The 23,590-nt window shown below is 49.9% G+C and overlaps 2 protein-coding genes across 5 annotated transcripts in view; one reads left to right on the forward strand and one right to left on the reverse strand.

Annotated features, from left to right (window-relative positions):
- The window catches only part of TBCD (tubulin folding cofactor D), a 142,975-nt gene that overhangs the window by 86,019 nt on the left and 33,366 nt on the right, over positions 1 to 23,590 (reverse strand). For 2 of the 4 annotated variants that reach the window (XM_081576861.1, XM_081576859.1), the window contains exons 8-13: positions 22,430 to 22,475; positions 20,841 to 20,973; positions 17,142 to 17,278; positions 16,435 to 16,495; positions 15,287 to 15,361; positions 14,937 to 15,031 (exon numbers count right to left, since the gene is read on the reverse strand). In XM_081576861.1, the coding sequence (XP_081432987.1) occupies positions 14,937 to 15,031; positions 15,287 to 15,361; positions 16,435 to 16,495; positions 17,142 to 17,278; positions 20,841 to 20,973; positions 22,430 to 22,475 (547 nt within the window). Of the gene's footprint in view, positions 1 to 14,936; positions 15,032 to 15,286; positions 15,362 to 16,434; positions 16,496 to 17,141; positions 17,279 to 20,836; positions 20,974 to 22,429; positions 22,476 to 23,590 lie in introns of all 4 variants that reach the window. The other 2 variants (XM_081576862.1, XM_081576860.1) reach the window with 1 other exon arrangement.
- Positions 201 to 8,949, forward strand: ZNF750 (zinc finger protein 750). The gene is made up of 3 exons (XM_081576863.1): positions 201 to 275; positions 5,764 to 7,383; positions 7,523 to 8,949. Exons 2-3 carry the CDS (start codon positions 5,942 to 5,944, stop codon positions 8,190 to 8,192), a joined length of 2,112 nt encoding a protein of 703 aa, XP_081432989.1. The 5' UTR covers positions 201 to 275; positions 5,764 to 5,941; the 3' UTR covers positions 8,193 to 8,949.

Raw genomic sequence — 23,590 nt, forward strand, 5'->3', positions numbered from 1 at the left:
AGAGCCAGGTGGCACTACCATGGCACTCAGGAAACCTGGGCAGGGAGCTGCCGTGAGGCATGGAGGTGGCGCTGGCTGGCCGGCTTGGTGGGTGCAAACACATGAATCGTAGCTGCGGGCGGGAGGAATATCAGGTGCATCTCTACGCCCCGAGGGCTCGACTCCTACATTAAATCCCTCCCACTGGAACAGCCGGCTCCAGTTTCAGCGAGAGCAAGCGTGAGAACAGGTCCTGCTCCGGCCCGGCAGCCACAGCTCCTACCTCCCCACCTCTGGTAAGTACCTACTATTTGTACCTACTATTTCTTCTCAAATGCGAGTTTTCTTTCAAAACTCCTCTCAGATATATCTTAAAACTATCTGTTCAGTGAATCACCTGCCCGGAGTCTCTCTGCCCTGCTCTTTTCTCTGCAGATTACTCAGGACCCAGCAGGTGCACTGCTGGAAAGGAGATCATTATTACAAAACTTTTAATAAGGCTTACACTTTATTCTAAGAGTATGAACGAGTTTATTTGGATGTGAAGTCCTCGTTTCTACCATAAAATTCAACAACTTTAAACCAAACTCAATTTGATGTTATGCTTATCTGTTCCTCACCTTAAAAAATTAACAAGTTTGAACATACAAGGACCACATATATACAGATAGTTGCAGATCTTAATTTATAATTTAATTTTACAAACTTTTAGATTAAAAAAATGATTAACACTGGTAGTTCCTGGGGAAGAGACCTGGGGAGCAGAGGTGAGAGTGAGATTTGTTTTTTTACTGTGTAGTCGTTCACGCTTTTTGAATTCCAAACTTTGTGAATGTATTCTCTCTCCAAAAATTTTAAATTAAAAATTAAAGAGGAAAAAAAATTCAAACCTTTTGGAGTTTAAAATAAGTGCTGTTTTGACATAAGCTTACCAAGAAAACAAAAAACATCTTAACTAAAGAGGATCTCTGTACATACAAAAAAGGAATTTTCTTACTTTAAAAAAAAGTTTCTCATAAATTTGCATGAAAACAATTACTGACCAAATTATTGGTCAGACTGGCCGACATCAGACTTGATGTAATGAAAACCTATCTATTTGTTACCCTGATTTTTATTCTGTATTAGCCAAATCCTTCCAAAGCTTTAACCTGGTACTTTAAGGTGAGGAGGCGGGCAGTTTGGGGCTCTGGCTCTAAGGAGGTGGCCTGAACGTTAAAGCTGTGCGTTCACTGCTGAACACTGTCTGTAACCCAGGGTCTCTGGGTGAAACCAGAAAGAGCCCCTGGTTGTCTTCCTGGATCCATTTCTCCAAACTATATGCCAGAAAACTATCTTTTACCCTAGGTCATGGTTGCCCCGATGTTTATCCTTCATTTTAAAGAACTGAAAGTCTGGGAGGGAGTGGTGGTTAATCACTGGAAAAGCTCAATTGGGAGTAAAACTCACAAATCTCGTTCTTGCGACACCCCAGTGGGTAGGCGACAATGGCGTGTCCTTGAGTTATGCAATAATGCCACATCACAATATCATAATTATAGCATGCCCTTCAGAACGTGCTACCTGGTGAGGCTCCCTGCCAGGCAGCTGGACACCACCAGGGAGGGTGGAAGATTCTTCCAGCGCAGAGGTCAGTACGCATGACATGCATAGCTACCCGGCACGTCACAGCAATGCCCCATAAAGTTAAGCTATAATTACCTCTATTGTGTACTATCAAAGTTCAAAAAACATCTTTCTCTTGCCTATTTTTAAGAGTTCAGACTCTCTAGAAAACTGTTAAACATACCGGCCACTCACTATCACCCTAACGACTGGCAACTATGGAGACACTTGTCCACACTTAGGAAGCTACTGAGAGACGCGCACTGGCACTTAGTGCTTCCGAAACAGGCAGACAAAGCCCCGTGGACACGAAACCACAGGCAGCTCAGAGTGCCATGTGGGCAGCACCGCCCAGCTGCCCAGGCCTGCGGGAGGGGACGCCGTAGCCAGCTCCCTGGTCGAGACACGGGCAGGGGTGGCAGCACGTGAGGGGTCATGGAAGGGTGTTCTGAAACACAGTGGGCTCGGGCCAGGGGCCACGCCGTCCCTGCGGCCCTGCTCCTTACTCACACCCCTCAGGGTGGGACCCGGCACAGCTGAGGGCAGGCCTCGCGCCAACAGCTGCTCGCAGACAGGAAGGCAGGCAGGGACCCCCTCCTGCATTCGAGGACAGCACCCTGATCTGACATGCAGGGCTCCCCAGGCCTCTTGCTGACCCAGTAAGAGGTGTAAGAAGGGTGAAAGACATTGTCCCACAAATAACCTTCTAGGACTAGGCTAACATCTGCGTTTTCAACTAACATGCTAACGCTGCAGTTCTCCCAGGAAAGCCAAACCAAGGGCCCTGCTTTGTTAACCTCTCCCTGTATGGTCCCCCCAACCCCCAGACTATACCAGCTTTCCCAGGACAAGGACAGTGAAACACCAATCTTATCACCTTCAGAAAAAACTTCACCTCTGATTGCTAATCTAAACTTCCTATTTAGAAACTTAAATTCTGGATTATATTGTTTTGGCAACAACACCCTTTCTTTCCCCCATCCTCACCCCGCTGCCAGCCTGCACCAGGTCTGGCAGATATAAACTGACCAGGGATGGGCAAACCCTGTTTCTGCGATGGCCAGACAGATGAGGTCCTGGGCACTCAGCTTTAGCTTCTCACTCTGTAAACCTCACCTGGGCAGGAGAGAACCCACGGACTGACATCTTCCTAGAGGCTGTTCCCTTTGGAAGTTTACAGAAGCCTCAATCTTACCCCATGTACTTCTCTGACATGATTGCATTTTTATAACCCAGTGAACTAGCTCGTCTCCATCGGCGTCTGAAGCAGCTGCACTCCCTTGTTTTAATTAGTGAATTGTGCAACCCTGGAGAGGTCAGTTTACTCAAAGTTACTAAAACTGCTGCCCCTGTGACTCCATCCAGGCTCACCTTCCAACAATTGCACCCTGGAGTACTCTCACCTCCCAGAACACTGGCACCAAAGAAACCTGAAAACCTGTTCACTGTCCCTGTAAGCTAGCTGACCAAAGAACAAAAGGTTCAGACCAAAACTGTGGGCACAATATCATTTGACTGAAAAAAGTAGATATTAACATAAGATTAACAATTAACATTAACAACTCCCAAACTATTATTTTGAGTAATGCTGTGAAAACTTACATACAACCGATCTCCTATAAACCTTTGAGAAAACTTAACCAAAGTGAGCTTATTTTATATTTTGGCCTCAAAGTATGAGCAATATCAAACAATACAGCTTTTAAAGCTAACACCATCGGCATCTTAAACCCGAGGGGTTTTCGGCTGGTTTGGGCTAGCGTGTCCGGGGTGGTGCAGCAGGTGTGTCTGTGTTCACTCCTGGTACCACCAGGACTCTCGGGCTCACACTTGATAAAACGTTTTGCAACTGTCATCATTTTGATCACCGTGCTTCCAGCTAGTGATGAAATCATCAGTTTTCAGATCTCTGCCATAACATATCCTATACAATCATGGGAACCTGACTTGCAGAGGTTCTCACGCCTTCAGAACCAGAGAGCATAATGGGACGTGCCAGCACAGGTTGCCCTGACTTATCAGGCTGGCCCTGAGCTGGCTGGAATCGCTTCCTGACGGGAGGCAGGAAATCTTGCTTTTATAGCCCAGGGCACACCTGCCCCACAAGGTATGGACTGAACTCGTAAACTATTTCACATTTTCCCTTAATAAAAGGGGAAATTAGGAAGACGCAAAGCTGTGACCACATGTTTTACTGAGCTGGGCTTTCACACTGCTGCGTAGTTCCCGCAATTGTTCCCAGTAGGCGAGGAGGGAGGCGGACGAGAGTCGGGCACCAGGTGCCACCGGGCTGGACACTGCCCACCTGGTACCCTACCAATGAACACCCTCAAAGAGGGCCTATGGACCCCGCCTCTCCAATTAGGGGGCAGCCAAAAATCTCGTGTCTCATCCAAACTATGCACCCAGCAACCCTGCTCTGCAGAAACTCTCCCCATGACAGAAGGCAGCAGGCCACCCATACCACTTCTCAGAAACACGTCTTCGAGGGGATGGGACAGTAAAACAGGTTAACAGAGGCAGTTTCTTGGTGGGGGAGAGTGGTTCTTTGTGTTTTTAAGAAATATGAAAATAATGAGCAGAGGAACCAGTCTGCTGAGAGTAAGATCAGAGTTTCTTTTTTTAAAGAAGATATCCAAGTGAAATTAAAATCCCACTCCCTCCCCGCTTAAGCCTTCCTCTCGCAAACTACCCATTACCTCATCTCCAATGTGTGAGACGGCACAGAGGGTAGCTACATTTTATTCTGCGAAAACAAGTCTCTTAGATTTCCCATGCATATTTCTCTATTTTTAAAGGGCTGCTTTCCAGCTCAGTGTTTTAACCAACCCGATGTCTAGAAGGTGATGCTTTATACAAGCAATTTCACAAGCCTCAGAACTGACCATATTTACTCATTCCTTAAAACAAAACTGCAGTTGCAAGTTATTTCCTTTATAACTTTATTTTTTAAAGTGTTTAAAAATATTGAGAAGCTAAGTCCTTTCGACATTCTTTTATGCAAATTAAAGTGCCGGCCTCGATTCCTCACCACCACCGCCCCCAGCCCTCCCCACCCACAGGCTTTCTCTAAGACACAGTCACCTCATGGGCTGGTCCTGGACACGCAGCCGCGCCCGGCCCTGCCAAGATCCTCCCAGACCTCACGTCTTTTGTTCTCAGCTTCAGTTTACGAGGCAGAGTGAGAGCCCAGGGGTGTGCAGAAATTCAGGAGATTAAGCTTGGGGGGTGGGCAGGGACAGGAGGACCCTGGGGAAGAAATCTGGAGGCCCCTTCTACAGGTTAAGGGCTGGGCTGAGTTTCTCCCAGAATTCAATCGTTTCTAAAACTAGGTACCACTCACTCTGGTTTCCTCTTGCCAGGAGGGCTGCTAAGCTTTTCTGCCTTCTGGTAAGGCCAGAACAGGCAGAGATGGGCTACTATCCGAGGTGGGCAGTGGAAGGCGAAAGCGCGTAAGGACAATTGCTTACTCACAGGCTCATCGCATCTTAGTAACATTCAAATCAACATAAACACAGCACTTATGTTTGTATGCAGGCCAACACAAACACTACTCAGAAAGCTGACTTTTCATTTGTGAATTCAGAAGCAGGCGGTGGGGGAGAGGGTGTCGCATTTTTACTCGTTCTTCACTTTTAAATATTCCCTCCTAGACCAGAACACTGTGATTAAACAGGGCAGATGGACTGAATGTTACAATCACACTCGCCTTGTTCTCAGTGAGCACAAGTGTGAATGTCACAGGCACGCATGAGCCTAAGCCTTCTTAGGTTGCATTAGAGATCAGGACTCAGTCCAGAAAGCCCAGGCACATGGATGGGGATGGGATCTCAACAGTCACTCGGTCAGCTGGGTGCACAACCTTCCTGACACGAGGCCTCAGATTACAGGTTAAAGGTTCCCAAAACCCAAAGAGTTACAGGTATTCTCTTGAAACACCACTAAACCCTCCTGCAACCACACTCCCCCTAGCCGGTAACAGAGAACACTGTGGGGGTGGCACCTGGGGCATTACGGAGGGGCGGCTTATGCCAGTCTCATACCTGCCTCTACTTCAGCAGTTACATCACCTGCAGGGGCCTTTGCTTCTCCTCCTCCATGACCCAGGGAGCTCAGGCTGGTTCTTCGTAGGCCTGTTAGCCAGCATCCTGACACTAAGGCTCTGCTCCTCCATTTCAGCTCCTGGTCCCCAAATGAACAAGACTTCCCAGGTCACACCCACAGCCCGTGAAGCCGGCTTCAGTAGAAGCGCTCAGAAAGGAAAGCAAAGGAGAAGTGGTGACCTGCTTCCTTAAAACCACCGAGGGTGAACCACACAGGAGCCAGCAGGGCTCAGACGCCAAATCACAGAAGGAAAATGAGCCTTCTCAAAGAGCGAAAACCAAAAAAGCCACATTACATCCCCAGGCCCCCAGGAAAGCCGTTTAAGTACAAGTGTTTCCAGTGTCCCTTTACTTGCAATGAAAAGTCACATCTTTTCAACCACATGAAATACGGTCTTTGTAAAAACTCCATCACTTTAGTGTCCGAGCAAGATCGCGTTCCCAAGTGCTCCAAACCAAACTCTTCAGACCCTAAGCAAACCAATCAGCCGGACCCTGTGGTGAAGCCCACCTCTTCCAAGACTGTCCCAAGCGGGCTCTCACACCTGGATGCCAAGCTCCAACACGGCCTCGCCAAGGACGACATCAAAGAAAACGTGGACCTGCATGCGCGCGGGCCCCACAGGTGCCTCGGACAGAAGCCTGCTCCCCACAAGGAAGCAGCACCCCCAAGCCCAGCCCCAGAAGCTGCCGTGGGCACCCAGCCTGTTCTGGAAGGAGCTGTCCGTCCTTCAGCATTCGTTCCAGTGGGGGAGCACAGACTCAAAGGGCAGGAGCTCACGGAGGCTCCCGAAGCGCTGGCCCTGACCCACCCCCCTGCCAAAGCTGCCTCCTTCCACACCAAGTCTGCCTTCCACGCCCCCGGCTACCCCTGGAGAGCTGGCTCACCTTTCCTCACACCTGAGTTTCCACATAAAATCCCATCCACAAAGGGTTTTGGTGCCGCTTCCCCGTATGTGCACCCCAGCATCACGGAGTACCCGCCTCATTTTTACACGGAGCACGGACTGGCCACCATCTACTCACCCTACCTACTTGCGGGGAACTCGCCCGAGTGTGACAGCCCCCTGCTGTCTGTCTATGGGACCCAAGACCAAAGACACTTCCTGCCTCACCCAGGGCCCATCCCCAAGCACCTGAATCCGGCTCCATCCACATACGACCATTACAGATTCTTCCAGCACTATCACTCCAGCTTGCCAATTCCTTACGGATTTTACAGACCCGAGTCTGCGTTCTCCTCCTACGGCCTCAGACTCCCACCTGTGGCTGGCATTTCACGGGACCAAAGCTCACATCTACTGGAAGAAGCTGCCCTGGGTTACCAGGCCTTGAGTCCCTCCAAGTTAAACTCCTCCAACTCCCACAAAAAACACACAGAGTTGGAGAAGGAGAGTCCAACTCCCGAGGCTAAAGAACCTTCCAAAGATGGGCAGAGGGACACAGAAGGGACCAAAATGAGCCCACGCGCGGGCAGCGCGGCCACAGGCTCCCCGGGAAGGCCAAGTCCCACCAACTTCACACAGACAAGCCAGCCATGCGCTGGGCTGTGCAACCTCTCAGATGTGCCCGCCTCCAGTGCCCCAGGAAGGATCCAACCACCAGAACAGGGCCTCGCAGCCTTCAAGCCCATCAAGAAGAACATGGAGCACCCACATTCCCAGGCCCCAGAAAACAGAGCGGCATCTCCAAAAAGGTAAGTGAGTCCATTTTCCAAACCTCTGAAGTAAGGTTTCTGGTTGTGCTCAGTCAGAGGGGATGGCACTTGCCCAAACTCCCCATGGGCAGAGTCCCTTAGCAAGGTCCCTGTGACACCCTGTGTGTGTCTCTTCCAGCCTCGAGGCCTTGAACACAGACGCTCCAACTCAGCTGGGGAGCCTGGAGGCCGCCCCCTCCAGCCCAGAGGACGGCTCCAGGGTGGCCCCGCTGAACCTCTCCACGAAACCAGAGGCTGAGCCGGCTGCCATGCACAGTCCTGCCTACGGAGAATTTGTGGAGCTGCAGGACGCGCCACTCAACCTCTCAGTGAAGGACCCCTGCAACGCCCTGACCTCAAGGCCCTCTCTGTGCAGCCCCCCTCGAGGGGCCGAGCCCGCGGCTGCCCCCACCCCCTCTCCAACTCAGCAGAGGGAACCTGCAAGTTCTGGGGATGGGCCTGACCCCAGCTCTGTGGAGGCCCCGGTGCCCAGCCCCACTGGGAAGGCCCAGGATATACGTGCAGCTGACAGCGATGAGCAGAAGCAGACGGCAGCCGTGGCCCTCTGCCAACTGGCAGCCTACAGCCCGGGGAATGTTGAGCCCGCAGCCCAGGAGCCCACCAGCCGGCCAGACGCACCCACCTCCAGGGCTCTAGAAAGCCAGGAGGCTCAGTGTGACCTCAGACCCAAAGGGCAAAAGAGGACGAGCCCCAGGGAGGCGGGGAAGGGCCAGCAGGGATCCAAGAAGGCAAAGCCCAGTGACACAGCCAGAGTGTTCACACTCCGGAAGAGAACTCGGGTGTCTTAGAGCCGCTCCCAGGCGGCCAGAGCTGCAGCTACAAGCACGACTTGCAATGTAGGCGAGACAGCAGCAAACCCCCACCTGGCCCCCACTTTTCTCGTCTGGTCAATTTTTACAACTGTTGTCTTCTTCACAAAATAGGAAAAAAAAATTTAAGATAAAGCTGCAACTCAACCAAGTTTTGTAACTATTAAGCATAAACGTTAAAAGGTGATTCTACTTCTGGCTGTAAAATATTTGAATGACTCATACTTTAGGACCTGACGCAAAATGTCAAATGAAATGCATACGACTGAAAGGTAACTTTTAGGTGTTAGCATCTTAGAGGAACTCTCTTTAAAAATACTTTTCTTATTTTTAATTGTTTTTCTATTACGTCTACTACATGTTTCAAAGTACAGAAGAATTGGGGGAAAAAATGCCAGGAAAAGACATTTCCGGTACTAGCATTAAAGTGCTATATGTAAAAACGCTGTTTGTTATGACTGAATCACAGACAGCAAGACACTATTTATACAAGTAATTTATTTCCACTGGGAAGAATGCATTGCTGGGGAAGCTATTCTCAACGTGCTCTGTCTTCACTACATTACAGTGCATCTTCTGACTCATTCGGCCTGGTTTTCTACTTCCTAAAATGATGTGTATGTTGCTAATTCTCCAATAAACTCACAGGTAAAATTCGAGGTTACGTAAAAAGAAGATAAGCATAAATGCTGTGTTATATTTTGCCACAATAAATAAACTCAATGAAAAAGAAAAAGAACTGAGGCAGCAGCAATTAAAACTGAGAGTGAGGATACCTCAGCGTGTGTGTGAGGGTGCGTGTGTGGGTCTGCTGTCCACCAGTGGTCATCAAGCCTGGGCGAGTGCAGGTGCCTGGGGTACCTTTGGAGACCAAACATCCAGGGCCTCAGTTTCCTAAGCTGCTGCCTAAAAAGCCATAGGGCCCCTCACCCTTCACAAGGGCCATTCCCCACTGTTCAGAGGGTGCCTCTCAAAAACACAATGTGTGGGGAGAGGGGGTCAAGAAAGGGCCTGGAAACGGCGGCATAGAGCTAAGCTGACTGGACTGAGTGAGCTGTTTCTCCACAAGATGGGAGGTTTCAACTCAACTTTGACCAAAACAGGGGCAGTCCCAATAGAGCCATCCAATGAGAACAAGCACTGCTAAAGCTAACACCTGCCATTCCCAGTGATACGCACGTATAACAAGGCTTCTCAGCGTTTACAGCCAAAAATTTAAAAGTTTTAAATAAAAAGTTGCCTTGTTCTAGATATAAGCACTATTCACCGAAAGAAAGATTGTTTAGTCACTAAGTCATGTTGGACTCTTGCAAACTCATGGACTGTAGCCCGCCAGGCTCCTCTGTCCATGGATTTCCCAAGCAAGAATACAGGAGTGGGTTGCTACTTCCTTCTATTCAATCCAGCAAGCCAATCCGCATCTCCTGTACTGGCAGGCAGATTCATACCACCGGAAGATAGCCTGAACTAAAAATCCATCTGGTTAATAGCTGCATTTCAATAAGATATTATTTTCAGTTGTTTTGATCAAGATTATACTAATAATTAATTCTGTAAAAACTCAATCTAGAAAACTTCTTAAACAATTAGTATCTTTTGGCAGAACAAAATGTGAAGAGCTGATGTCTGCGTTCACAGACATCCTCTTGCTGAAGATACTTGACAGAGAGATCAACAGAAGATTCTCAAACACAGAAACGTGTTACATTAGGAAAAAATCATCTGCGAAAAGTAAATGGAAATACAAGTTCAAGGAGATGAAGGATAAAGACCCTGCATTTTAGATGGAGCACGGTGTATTCCAAGGCATCATGATGCCTGGATCCTATCAGACACATCCCAAACAGTGATGCAGTAGCTTTGTGTTAAAATGACAGTATTCAAGGGACTTCCCCGGTGGTCCAGTGGTTAAGACTCTGCTCCCGAGGCAGGAGGCCTGGGTGCAATCTCTGGGTCAGGGAATTAGATCCCACATGCAGGAACTAAGACCTAGTACAGCCAAACAAATAGTTTTGTTTTTTTTTTTTTTAGAGTTGTAGTTAAGTTTTATTTGGGGCAAAATGAGGACTACAGCCCAGAAGGCAGCATCTCAGATAGCTCTGAGAGACTGCTCTCAAGCGGCAGTGGGGGAAAGACAATATATAAGGATTTGGGGAAGTAGTAGTAGTAGCAGTTTAGTCGGTAAGTCATGTCCGACTCTTGCGACCCCATGGACTGTAGCCCACCAGGTTCCTCTGTCCATGGGATTCTCCAGGCAAGAATACTGGAGTGGATTGCCATTGCCTTCTCCAGGGCAAACAAACAGTTTTTACAAGCAATTTGTTTTAAATGACAAGGACTTCCCTGAGGGTCCAGGGGTTAAGACTCCACCTGCCCGCGAGGAAGACACGGGTTTGATCCCTGGTCCGGGAAAAGCCCATGTGCTGCGGGGCAACTAAACCTGTCACCACAACTACTAAGTCTGCTTTCTAGAGCCCACACCCTGCAACTACTGAAGCCCATGAGCCCTAGAGCCCGTGTTCCGAGACAAGAGAAGCCACCGCAATGAGAAGCTCTTGTGTCGCAATGAGAGAGTAGCCCCTGCCTGCCACAACTAGAGAAAGTTCACGGGCAGCAATGAAGACCCAGTGTTGTCAAAAAGATAATAAAAATAAAATTTTTTTAAAAATAAAAATTTTTTAAATCCTGCTTATTAAAAAAAATGATCTTCAGTATGGCCAACAACCTACTTTCTAGCAAGTTAAATTTATGTAAAACCACTGACACCAACTCACATATTCCAATACTTTAGCCACCTGATGCGAAGTAGCCACCCCTACTCCACACACTAAGCCAGAGATATCTCGGTATGGCCATCACTTTTCTTACACGCTGGACTGTCCAAGAGTTCAAGATTGTACAAAAGTTAAAAATCAGTAAAGCGCATAGTCGTCAGGAGAACGGGAAAGTGCTAGGAGAGGTCAGGAGCAGTGGAGAAGGAAAGCCAGGTACACAGGCCCATGGAGAGGGAGCAGTAAGGAGACAAGAGAGGTCAGCACTCTGCACATGAGGGCTGTGGCCAAGGCAGGACTCACCCACAGGCACAGGCTGACCCCAGGCCCCATGGCCACTCCACCAAGGAGGTAGTGCAGCAGCCACGCCTTGCAGCCCATCCCAGGAAGTCGAGAATGTGTCTGAGGCTGACTTTGGCTTGAGGACCCCCCACTCCCCCAGAAGCCGTTCCTGAGACCACACGGCCCACCAAGACTCCACCACCCACACGCCAGCCCCGCAGCTCTTGGGGTTGGATGGTGGCTCTGCCAGCCTTCCCAACATTTCCTAATAACTTACGCACTTAATCCTGTCTCAGTGTCCACATCTTCTCAGAGGACCCAGAGTAACAAGGGAATGCTATTCAGATGCTGGTTTTTGGATGATGTCACAGAACATGGCCATAGGGAGCTCCATGAATTGGTCCTTCCACCAAGGAAACCAGTAAGCGGGTAAAAACAGAATCTAGCTTTTCAGCACTCTGGAATCTAATAAAAAAAAACCTGCATCAACCAACAGGGTGCTTAGTGAACAAAGAGGCTACTAAATTTCAGCATTTAAGAAACCTCTGTTAGGTCACTGGCCATACACTAAAACAACAGAAAAGAGACCTCAGTGACCAAACAACAAGGAATACAGTCATTGCAAAAAAAAAGTCTGGGAAAAAGTCACTAAATAAAGAGACGACTAAACAATCTTCCAACAGCAAGAACAGCAAACCTCTGACAAGGGAGAACAGGATTTCTAGAGTTACCACATCATATGTCAGAATGCCCAGTTTTCCACAAAAAAGTAACAAGGCATACAAAGAAACAAAAAACTACGGTACATTCACAGTGGAAATAAAAGAAATTGACAGAAACCACCTCTGAGGAAGCCAGACAGGGTCTTACAAGACACAGACTCTGAATCAATTATCTCAAACATGCTCTAAGAGCTAAAGGAAACAAGAGAACAATGTCTGTACAAACATGGAGTGTCAGTACAGAGACAGGCTGTAAAAGAGACCACAAAGAAATTCTAGAACTGAAAATACAGTAAATGAAATGAAAAATTCAGCTGAGGAAAGAGAATAGCAGCAGGTTTGAGCAGATGGAAGGAAGGATCAGAGAACTTGAAGATAGGGCAATTCAAACTGCCCAGTCTGAGGAGCGGGAGAAAGGATTCAAGAAAAGTGAAGGGTGTTAGACCCGTCACCTGTGGAGCCTGCTCCAGGACAAGACCGCAGTTGCCTGCACAACCCCTCCGAAGCAGGAGACAGTGCAGCTCCACAACCCACCAGCCACACGAAAGGTCTGCGGAGAGGCTTGGCTCACCTGGAGGGCACCACAGGCAGGAGGTGGCCAGCACTTAAGATCACAGGCCAACTCATCACATGTGATGTCTCACAGTGTTTTGGCCCCATCTTGACACTTTTCATCCACAATACATTCGTCTACAACAATACACTTCATCCACCACTATATGTTCTCACTCTGGCTGCTTGCAGCTGGTGGAGGCTGCTGACATCATGACACGTGACAGACACATCCACCGTGCCAGCCGGTCTCAGGCATGAGAAGCAGTGAGGGCTCTGGTCTCCTTCGAGTTAAATGGAATCGGCACCGCAGAGGCAGAGACTTCCTCTTGACCCATGACACCCACCCACCCACCCACCCACACCCACACACCCACCCACCCACACACACACACACACACACACCACACACACACACACACACACTCTCACACATCTATCTTCACAAATAAATGTGTAAGTCACTTAGGATGGAACAAGAGTAAATAAAAGTACAGCAGTACATCTCCATGGCCTTGGGGTAGGCAATGACTTCTTAGATATGAAACCAGGTGCACAGGCCACAAAAGAGAAAACTGGTAAGTTAATCAAAACTTAGAGCTTCAACGCATCAAACTCCGCATCAAACTCCATCAGCAAAGTGACAAGACAACCACAGAGGAGATAGAATATCCACAAATCACGTATCTGATAAAAGGCTTATATCCTTAAGAATTCATAACAATAGAAAGACAAACAGCCCAATTTTTTAAATTAACAAAGTACTTGAACATACATTTCTCCAATGAACATATCCAAATGGTCAAAAAGCACATGAAAAGATCCTCAACACAGTTAGTTGAGATGCAAATCAAAACCACAGTAAGATACCACTTTACACCCACTAGGATGGCTATTTTAAAAAAAAAACAAAACAAGAGTTGGAGAGGATGTGGGGCAACTGGAACCCTCATACACAGCTGGAAGGAATGTAAAGTGGTGGTGCATGGTACAACCATTTTGGAAAAGTTTGCAGTTCCTCAAAAAGTTGAAGACAGATTTAGCATTGAGCCAGCAATTCTACTCCTAAGTCTACGGCTAGTGATTTGAGTAAGAGAACTCAAATCACATGGCCACAGAAAACTTGTACACAAGTGTTCAGGGCAGCAGTCTCCACAATAGCCCAAGGTGAAAACCCAAATGTCCATCAACTATGACAGGATTAATAAACATGTAGCCATACCACAGAATGTTATTCAGCTACAAAAAGGAATGAAGTATTACCGTTACAAGGTACAATGGAGGTGAACGTTAAAAACATTACACCAAGTGAAAGAGGTCAACGCCAAGACCACTACTGGAGATCCCATTTATATGAAGTGTCCAGAAAAGGCAGTTATGGAGACAGAAAGAGATCAGCGGTCGCCTGGGACTGGGGGTGTTGAGGGAAAACGGGGCATGACTTCTCCTGAGTATAGGGTTTCTTTGAGGAACAATGAGATTAGATTCAAATGGTGGTGGTTGCACAACTCTGTAAATATACTAAAACTACTGAATTGAACTCTTTAAATGGGTGAAATTTACAATATATTAATATAAATTATATCTCAGTAAAGCTGCTACAAAAATAAGTTGAAAGAGCCCATAGAAATCAAGGGTCTAGAAGCTCTGCACGTGCCTCACAACACCGAGCGCACAGCCAGCACTTGCGACAACTCCACAGTTTGGCTGCTGAGCAGCACCTTCTCTGCACAGACGTCCTTGCTCTGGACAGAAGTCATCCCCAGGGTACATGACATCTGTGGAGACACACTCCAGCAAAGGGCCCTCTCCATCCCTCACAGGTATCCCTCCCTTCCATCCACAGAGGCACCACTGCTCCCAGGGACATCCCCACCCACCACGGACAAGCTTCTTGTGGCCTTGGTCCCAGGCTGCACCTCCATGCGGCCGGGTACGAGAGCTAGGACATGCAGGCCTCGGGCTCAGTGGTCTGTCTGCACCGACCACACTGTCCGCCTGCTCAGGCCCACTGTGAGCTCCCCCCCCACCCCCTCACTGGTGTTTAAGCCTTGCTTCCAGGAACCATGATGTCACTGCAGGAGAAGAACCACAGCCACGCACACATTCTTAATGGGTGACAGCACTCCCACAAGGGTGAGACAGGTTCTGGGGGACAACACAATCCCAGACATCACAAGATCTCACGACCCTCCAAATCGGGACTGACAGGGTACTGAAACTGCACAGAAGGGAGAAGAGACACTGGAGCTCAGAAAGGCCTACATGAGAAAGAAGTCTGAGGACACAGGCCTAGAAGGCTCTCTCCTGCAACACTCACGATGCTCGCGTCACGCCAGGGAGTGGGCGGCGCCAGGAGGGGGCTGGATGGAGCACCACAAGGTGCACACACTCACCATCTGAGAGCCGGCAAGGGAGCAGCAGGCCTCGTCTGCCCAGTTCCGCCAGCGCCAGACACCCGCCATGCCAGGCACTGTCCGTCTCCTGGAAACTGAAAACACAAGAGAGCCTGAGAGCCCAGCGCCATGCCAGCTTGCTCCCCCGGGGCCCAGAGCACACGTCCACCCGCTGGGGTGACAGCGTCACGAAAACTCTCAAAGTTTGTAAAATATCAGTCAGCTGACGAGATAAAGTACTCCAAACCAACTGGAGACGACAACCATGTTCAGATCTCCAGAGAAAGAGTCAACGTCCTGGGTCAGCCTCACATGCCCCAGAAACACGCCTCCGTGATCTCCTCACACACCTGAAACAGTCCAGCACCGACCCGGTCACGTCATCCGCCAGCTCTTTGGGCAGTCTTCCGGCCATCCTACCAATCCTGAAAAGGAAAAGCAACGTCAGCATCTGTCAGCCTCACCAGCCCATCGAGGGCACATGCTACACTAGGAACGTCCTGAGAGATTGTCCTTCCCTCCAGAGAAGGGCAAAGTGGCTGAGTCTGCTCCACAAAGGCCACCGGCCCCATCAGGGGGCCCATCACACTGACATGAACACAGGACAGGTATCTGGGGGACCCAGGCAAAGGGGGCCCACGGGGCACACGTTTGTCTCAGACAGTCAAGGCTCCCAGCTCAGGCCACCAAGGTCTGCCCGGCAGGCTGTCCCATCCCCATGCTGGATGCCAACTGGGCTGGCTCCCATAAGGTCACCTGCCTGGGTTGTGTCCCGGCCAGCAGCACCCCAGGAAGACCCACACTCCCAGCCCATCGCACTCCAAGCAGACAAGACTCTGGGCTTCATAGTTACCCAAAAGCCTTCATGTGAGCCTCCTTTCCCTGGCGCCTGCTACATGAATTAGTTGGCACAGAAACCCAGAACTCTGGGGGGAGGGCCCACCAGCACTTCCATCCATTTTACTTTTCTCCGTAACATTTCTTTTGTACTCTGTCCCCCATTTCCCTCTGGCCCACCTGGGTGGGCCTGGGCACATCTGCTGGCTGTTCCCTCAGCGCAGCAGAGGGAAGATGCCAGTCCCTCCCAGGGACTCGGGATTAAGTGGGGCCATGCAGCACCCCTTCCCATATGAGGGGTGTACCCCTGGCCATGGGGGCAGGAAGTGGGGGTCATGGCGATGAGGACGTGGACGAGTTAAAAAAAGGAACACCTGAAGGTTAAAAAAAAGGCACATGTGGCTCATTCCAGCCAAAAAGGTGAGAAAATGAAGGAGCCGCTGACCAACCTCAGCTATGTTCTTGAAAATTAGGACATAAAGCAATAAATATAAATTAGGAAAAAAAAATCAGTCTACTTTCTAAAACTCTTAGAGCTGTTCACAGCTCTCAAATGCCACAAGAAGTTCTCCATGATTAAGAAGACCCAGCAGACCAGTGAGTATCTGGGGAGTAAGCTGCCAGCCCCTAGCCCAGCCCCCGGCCCGAATCGGGCACCTACCCTTTGGCTGCAGACCACCGCACGATCGTGTCCTTGTCCTTCAGCCCAACCAGCAGCTGCTCTGGAAGAACACAGGAAGCCAGTCTGTGAGCCATATGGAACCACCCAGAATTCAAACTGAGCTCTCAGTTTCCAGCTTTAAGGTAACCCACCCTGCACATCACTCAAAACTGTACCAAGAAGGAAATTACAGGAAGAACCTTAATTCTAATCATAAGAAAAGGACATTTCCTTCTGTGTGTTTTCAAATCATCATTTAAGACCAACTTCTGTCATACCTCCTAAGGAAAAAGTACATCCACCCATCCTAACAGGCACTGGGCAGACAGCACCAGTGAGGCAGGCTGCCCAGAGAAAACAAGTGTCTGCTGGAGGCTGCAGAGAGCAGTTCTCCTGGGAACCGGGTCTTGGAAACGGTCAGCCACTAGGAGAGGCTGCACAGAGGCCTCCTGAGCACGATGGGCCTTGCAAGCTGGTTAGTGGAGGCCCTGCTGGAGAGCAGAAGTAGCACAGGAAGCGGACACAGAGGCAGGATGGAGCCTGTGGAGGTGTACATGCAGGGGCACTGTGACCAGAGCAATCTAGGGCCACATCAGAGGCCAAGGGGGACTGCAGGTGCAGGAATCCCCAGCCTCTACTCCCGCCCTGCAAAGACCAGAGGTCGAACTGGGTGCCCTGCAGGTGGAGATGAGGTGGCCCGCACTCACCGATCACACTCTCCACCTCCTCGGGGACGTCATCCTCTCCGTCACTGTCAGGGGTCTCAGCCTGTGTCATGGGCTCACGGGGATTCTGAATGGAATGCTGTAGGCTCTCGGCCAAGGAGCGGCAGCCCCGCTGGTACCTGCAAGGAGCAAACGAACCTCAGACCCACTGGGACACCTTGGAGCTAGGAAATTCTGACTGAATCAGCAACTTATGAATAGCATCACTGTGACAATTCCATGTGCTTTCCAGGGACGGGATGGACAGGAAGAACAGTCGCCAGCATGGACTGTCAAGGAAAGATGACCACCTCATCTGAGCTTCAGAATACAGATTCACCCTCCAGAGGACTCAGAAACCTTCAGGTGTTAGAAAGCTTCCTTAGCAGAAAGGCAGATGATAAAGCGTGACAATAAGAATGTGCGTGACAGAGATGGCAGGAAAGGCATGTTTGAACCCACTGGCCTTGGCCCTATTTCCATAGGCTCCCCCTCCAGGTCCCACCTGAGTGTAGTCCCACCTCCTCCCCCTGGGCCAGACACTGCCTTCCACACCCCAGGGGCCACAGCTGGTCCACTCCAGCTCCCACAGAGCCTGCCTCCTGAATGGCTCTCACTACTTCCTGCCCACCACATCCCCCTCCTCCACCTGCTGAGGTCACCAGCATTATCTCCCACGGTGCCATGAAGGGTCCCACAGCACAGGCCAGCTCAGTTGTCTGACTGCAGAGTCCCTGAACCTCTGGTTGCCTCAGTTTCCCTGTCTGTAAAATGAGACCCCAACCAGAGGGCTGCAATGAGGCCAGATGGGAGGATGCACACGAAGCACTCAGACCAGGGCCTGTGCAGAATGAGGCCCACAAACACCACCTCCCTTCCTGGAAGCCGGGCAGGCACGCTTGGGCCTGACTCTGGGGCAGCTCCATCTCAGGGCAGGGCCTGGGGCATAAACGGTGACAGCCTGAGTTACTGCATGACGACTAGGGGCCACAGCCTAAGGCCAAGTCCGGTAAGAGATAACTGGGGCTTTGGAGATAGAGGCAACCTGGACACTGTTAGCTGTGGCCTTGAGGCCTCAGATTCCTTGGGGCAGTTCCCAAGATGGAAGGTCAACCACCAATGGCCAGTGACGGAATCAACCCTGACTATGCAATGAGGCTTCCATTAAAACCTAAGAGGCATGGATCAGGAGAGGTTCCAGGCTGATGAACAGGGTGGCGCACTCAGAGGGCATGGAAGCCCCATGCCCTCTCCCTGAGCCCTGCCCTCGGCATCTCTTCCACCTGACCATTCCTGAGTGACAGCCTTTTGCAACAATCCAATAATCTCGTAAATAAAATATTTCTGAGTTCTCTGAGCCATTCTAGCAAATTATCAAACCCAACAAGGGTGTAGTGGGAACTGCCAACCTGTAGCCCAACTGTCAGAAGCACAGGTGACAACTGGGACTTGCAACCAGTGAGGGGAGGGGTTGAAGGGGGAGGAGAGTCGTGGGGACTGAGCCCTCAATCTGTGGGATCTGGTGCTGCCTCCACGGAGACAGGTTCAGAACTGAGTCCACACTGCAGGTCACCCAGAGGGTGTCCGACAACTTCCTGGTCTGGGGAGAAAAAACACAAAAGAAATCAGAGGAGCAACAGGTAACTGAGTCAGGGAGAAGGTCACCAGGCACCACAGGACTGTGGTCATAAAGCGCCCAACAAGCAGCAGGCACGTGGCAACAACTGTTGACTCTGTCGCTGTCCTCCAGTGAGGACACACACTCATCACCGCACAGGAAAAGTCTCCATCACTGTCCAGCAGCCAGAGCCCAGACAGGCTGCCGCTGGACTCGCCTCTCGCCTTAACCGCAGATCTAGACAAAGCGTATCAACCAACCGCTGGCAGGCACAAGACACCCACGGCAAGGCTCCAAGCCCTCAGAGCGGGGAAGCCCTCAGGCGCACCCACTGTCCCCTGCTTCCTCCCAGAGGCACTTTCTAAACCACAGCACAGCAAAGTAGAGCCCAAGCAGAGAGCCCCTGCCCTAACGGGCAGAAAAAAAAATTGTGACTAGCGAGATGGCTACTAAGTGGGGACAGACACTAGAGGAAGGGGACCTGAGAAAGCACCCCAAATTGTGCATGTCTCCCTGGATTCTCAGGCAACTATGAGGCATGTTAAGATCCAGACACGCCATCAGAGAGCAGGTGGGAGGCCAAGAGCCAGAGTCCAGAGGTACCCATGTAACACCAGGCAGTCACTGAAGTGTGGGTCCAGTAGGAGGGACTGAAAGGCCACACGTAAGACACGAGCAGCTGCTGCGGGAGCAAGGGCCACATCCCAGTGGGAGGGACTGACCAGGCCCGGGCAGACAGCAAGAGGGGCAGTGCAGCCAGTTACCTGCGTGCCAGACAGACTCACTTCTACGGGGACGATGACCAAAAAGGGAATGAATCTACAAGAGAACATGAAAGCGCGTCAGAGGGGATAAAATGAAAAAAAAGATGGAAGAGAGAGAAAGCAAACAACAAGACGGAAGACTGAAGCCACCACATTAATGATCACACTCAGTGTCCAGGGAGGTACAGCCTGAACAAAGTAACTATGATGCTGCATTACTCTCCTTCCCGAGTAAACGCTTAAGAGTACTTGTGACAGTTCAGTTGAATGTGTCACGTTGGCCGGGTCACGGGGCCCAGATACTTGTTCAAATGTTATTCTGGGTGTCTCTCTGTGGGTGACTGCAGGTGAGATGAACATTCACCTGTGGGCTGAGTGAAGCAGTTTGCTCTCTCCAGTGTGAAGGCCCGGGGACCACAGACAGGATCACTCTCCCCGCAGTGAGGGGTTCTTTCTGCCTTCAGACCCAGACTGAAACATCAGCTCCTCCTGAGTCTCTAAGCCTACCAAATCTGGGGACTCACAACCACAAGCCAATTCCTTGCGTCCCTTTATACACACACACACCCGACCCCCCCAACTGGTTCTGTTTCTCAGGGGAATGCTAACACAGCACAGAACGTTAATCTTTTACAGCATCTGGAAAGTAGACACTAACATTAGTCTCATAAACAACTTACAGAACATACTTACAGTATGCAGAATACTCAAAAGGTATTTCAGTAAAGCATCACTAATATATAACACACTTCTCTGGAATTTCCTATAACTGGAAACATAGTCAATAATTCCTCATAATCATAATCAAATAATTCCTCCCAAAACACACATATTAATACTTGAAATAAAACTGAAGACTGTTAAAAATGTAGTACCCCAGCACAATAGAATAGGCTGTTCCCATGGGGGCCAGCAGGACCATTAAGACATCTTTTCCATCCACAGGCAGAGACAGCTCTGAGTAAACCCTGAGGAGTGAGCCTGAAACCCAGACTGGAGTGATCAGAATAGAGCCTCCCATGCAGTGTGACCTGCCGGTGACGCTGCCCTACACCAGGACAGGCACTTTCAGAACAAGAGACAAGCTTTCCATCTCACAGCCCCAGTTCAAAATTCTAGCTGGAAGATATGAAGTCAGAAAATTATCCAAAGAAAAGCTGTTCCTTTCAAAATCAGAAAGCCTATTGAGACGGGGGGGGGGGGGGATGAAAGCGGGAGGACACATCTATTAGCCCGCTGTGCCCGGCTGCCTGAAACCCCGGGCCCCACACCAGCCTCCAGACGCGCCCGGGCTGCACAGTCACCGCTCAGTCTACCAACCTCCATTTGGCCACCTGAGGCTTCAGGAAGGTCAGGCCCAGCCGCTGCACGAGCTTCACCCCGAGCTTCCGGAGCAAGGTCTGGTTGCTGTCGGGGAGCCTACAGCTGTCCAGGCACTGGAGAACAGTGGCAGCTGTGAACACAGAACATCCCGCTCAGTTTGCTGGGAAGAGTTTGTGTGATCTCCCGAACCCACCAACCCCACCTGACACGACAATATCAAAACCAGACACTTCACGGGCCCCCCTCCTCCAAGTCAGTGCAAAGGCCTACATCTACACTGTACCCCTTAAACTCTGCTTCATAAAGACCCCTTCACCTGTCATTTACTAAGTGCAGTTGGAGTCAGACCTGCTCCACCTTCTCACCGTGAACCAGGCATCCAGAGGTGGAACGCAGAGGAGCCCAGGGAGAGAGGAGCGACTTGAGCAGAGAGCGCAGATGCGTGCATGGCGGGTGGAGCACATGCTAAGGGCCATGAGGACCATGCAGACTTGGGTGTGAGGTTGTAAGAACAAGGAGGGATCTCCACAATCAGGGAAGCAGTGTGATCAGGTCCCCCTGCTATTAAGGCTGTTCAGGGCAACAAGGAGGGCATTGGGGAAAGCAGAGGCGGGGAGAGCACACGAGACCATGTTTCGTGTTGAGACAAGAGCAGGGCGGTTTTCAAGCCAAGTTGTGATGGCATCTGGGTAACTCCCCAAAAGACCCAAACGTCATACAGTGACCAGCCTGGGTACAACTGATAGTAACTCAAGACAGACTCGGGGTCTGCGTGTGCAAGTCTGTTGAGGACAAACATGTGATGACGCTGAGTGTCGACTGCTCACGTTCTCAGGTGTGACCATGACATCAAGATTGTGTTTCTTGAAAGAGTCAACAGATGCCAGTGGGATGACAGGGTGTCTGGGGCAGAGAGGAAGGTGTGTGAGGGGGAGCATGGATGAAACAGGATGCCCATGAATCAAAAACCTGAAGCTTGTGATAGAAACATGAGAGTTCACTCTACCAGTGTCTCCTCCCTTGTGTATATGAAATGCCCCGTGATGAAAATGTCAAGAAATAAACAGACTCTACTACCCAAACCTGATCTTCTAACACACAGACTGAGACACTTCTCTTGTTCTAGGTAGTAAGCCTTCCTGCAGCAAGAATGACTATATAGGTTTTCATAAGTTGAAGTTTAATCTAAAATTAAGAGAATGAGACAAAAAGTGCAAATGATGTAGCTTCTTGTGCCAGCAAGAATGTAGCTGGGCTCCCAAGAAGCGAGCTGAAGACCTCAGGGCTAGGTCTACATCCCCAATCCCCAGGATCAAGACCTGTGAGTCAGGAACCCAGACCTCCTCCCGTACAAGGCCTGAGGCCAAAGAGTTAGGTTATTCACACATACACACTCTCTCTTACACACACACACACACACACACACGTGTGTGTACACAGAAGACCAAAAAAAAACTGACAACATCCAAATACAAATTCAGTCACAAATTTTTGTGCCTATGAATAAACTGTTAGTGAGACACATTTGATCAGAATTTGGGCAAACTCATGTCACAAACACATCCTCACTTACAAATAAACCTTACCATAGGGTAAACAGTCTTCACGTTTTCCATGCTTAAATATTTGTGCCTAAAAAAAAAAAAAACTATTAAAATATCACAAAAACCTTTACAAATTTAAAACATAAATTATCAAAACTCATTGCAATCTTCCAAAATTTTTATCCTAAACACTCGCCATGAAGTAACAAGATTTGCTGTATGTGACAAAGAAAGAAATTATGAGACTAAAAAGAAAATCTTCCAAGTGGGCAGCATACACCAGGGATGCAGCCTGAGGCGGGGCTCACTGACACACGCCAGTGGTGAAGTAAGGGTGCTGGCCTGTACGGAGAGGAAAGAATCGCACCAGGTTTCCAGGACCGGCGTGGAACTGAAGGTACCAAAGGATAAGAACTACAGGTTGAATTATCCCACACAAAGGTGAGGCTCCCACGAACTCATCCTCAATCTGAGTCAACAAAGGAGAAAGGCCCCTCCTGCATCGCACACACGTGGGGCCAGCAGGCCATCAAAACCCCGAAGTCCTCAACCTGAAATTTTACCCTCTGCTTTCAAGCCTGCAAAGTCCAAGTGTTAGTCGCTCAGTCGTGTCCAACTTTCTGCGGTCCCATGAACTGTAGCCCGCTAAGCCCCTCTGTTCATGGAATTCTCCAGGCAAGAACACTGGAGTAGGTTGCCATTTCCTTCTCCAAGGGATCTTCCCGATCCAGGGATCGAACTCAGGTCTTCTGCATTGCAGACGGATTCTTCACCATCTCAGCCACCAGGGAAGCAAGTCTGCAAGACTTGTGGTAATTCACACAGGTACCCAAGCCCTTAAACGAAGAACTCTAAAGCTGAGCACCTCTAAGAAAACAGCTAAGGAACTCCTCCTCCTTCAGGAATAGCATTTAACTGGCACAGGAGACCACTTCTTAGACCATGTGAAGGTACATGGGCCTGACTGCCCTGGACCCTGTCCCCCAACACCAGGTCCTGCCGGCCAACAAGCTACACTGAGTTGAGATGAAGAGGGTGAACACCATCCCAGACACTTAGTCCGTGGTGTTTCATCTGGAGACCAGCCACCCAGGAGCCCTGGACGCGCCAAGGCAGGCACACAGAACAGGATACAGGGGCTCAGACCCACAGGTCCAAGACATCCAGTACTCAAAGCACCAAGGAACCTCCCGGCCGGCAGCC

Source organism: Giraffa tippelskirchi, chromosome 3 (assembly GCF_054371585.1).
Source record: "Giraffa tippelskirchi isolate mGirTip1 chromosome 3, T2T-mGirTip1v1.2.pri, whole genome shotgun sequence".
Classification (NCBI taxonomy): Eukaryota; Metazoa; Chordata; class Mammalia; order Artiodactyla; family Giraffidae; genus Giraffa; species Giraffa tippelskirchi.

Bases quoted from the DNA above. Each gene is read 5' to 3' on its own strand.
- ZNF750 (XM_081576863.1), top strand. From the start codon at position 5,942: ATGAGCCTTCTCAAAGAGCGAAAACCAAAAAAGCCACATTACATCCCC. The intron at 7,384-7,522 runs GTAAGTGAGTCC...TGTCTCTTCCAG, and splicing joins AGAGCGGCATCTCCAAAAAG to CCTCGAGGCCTTGAACACAG.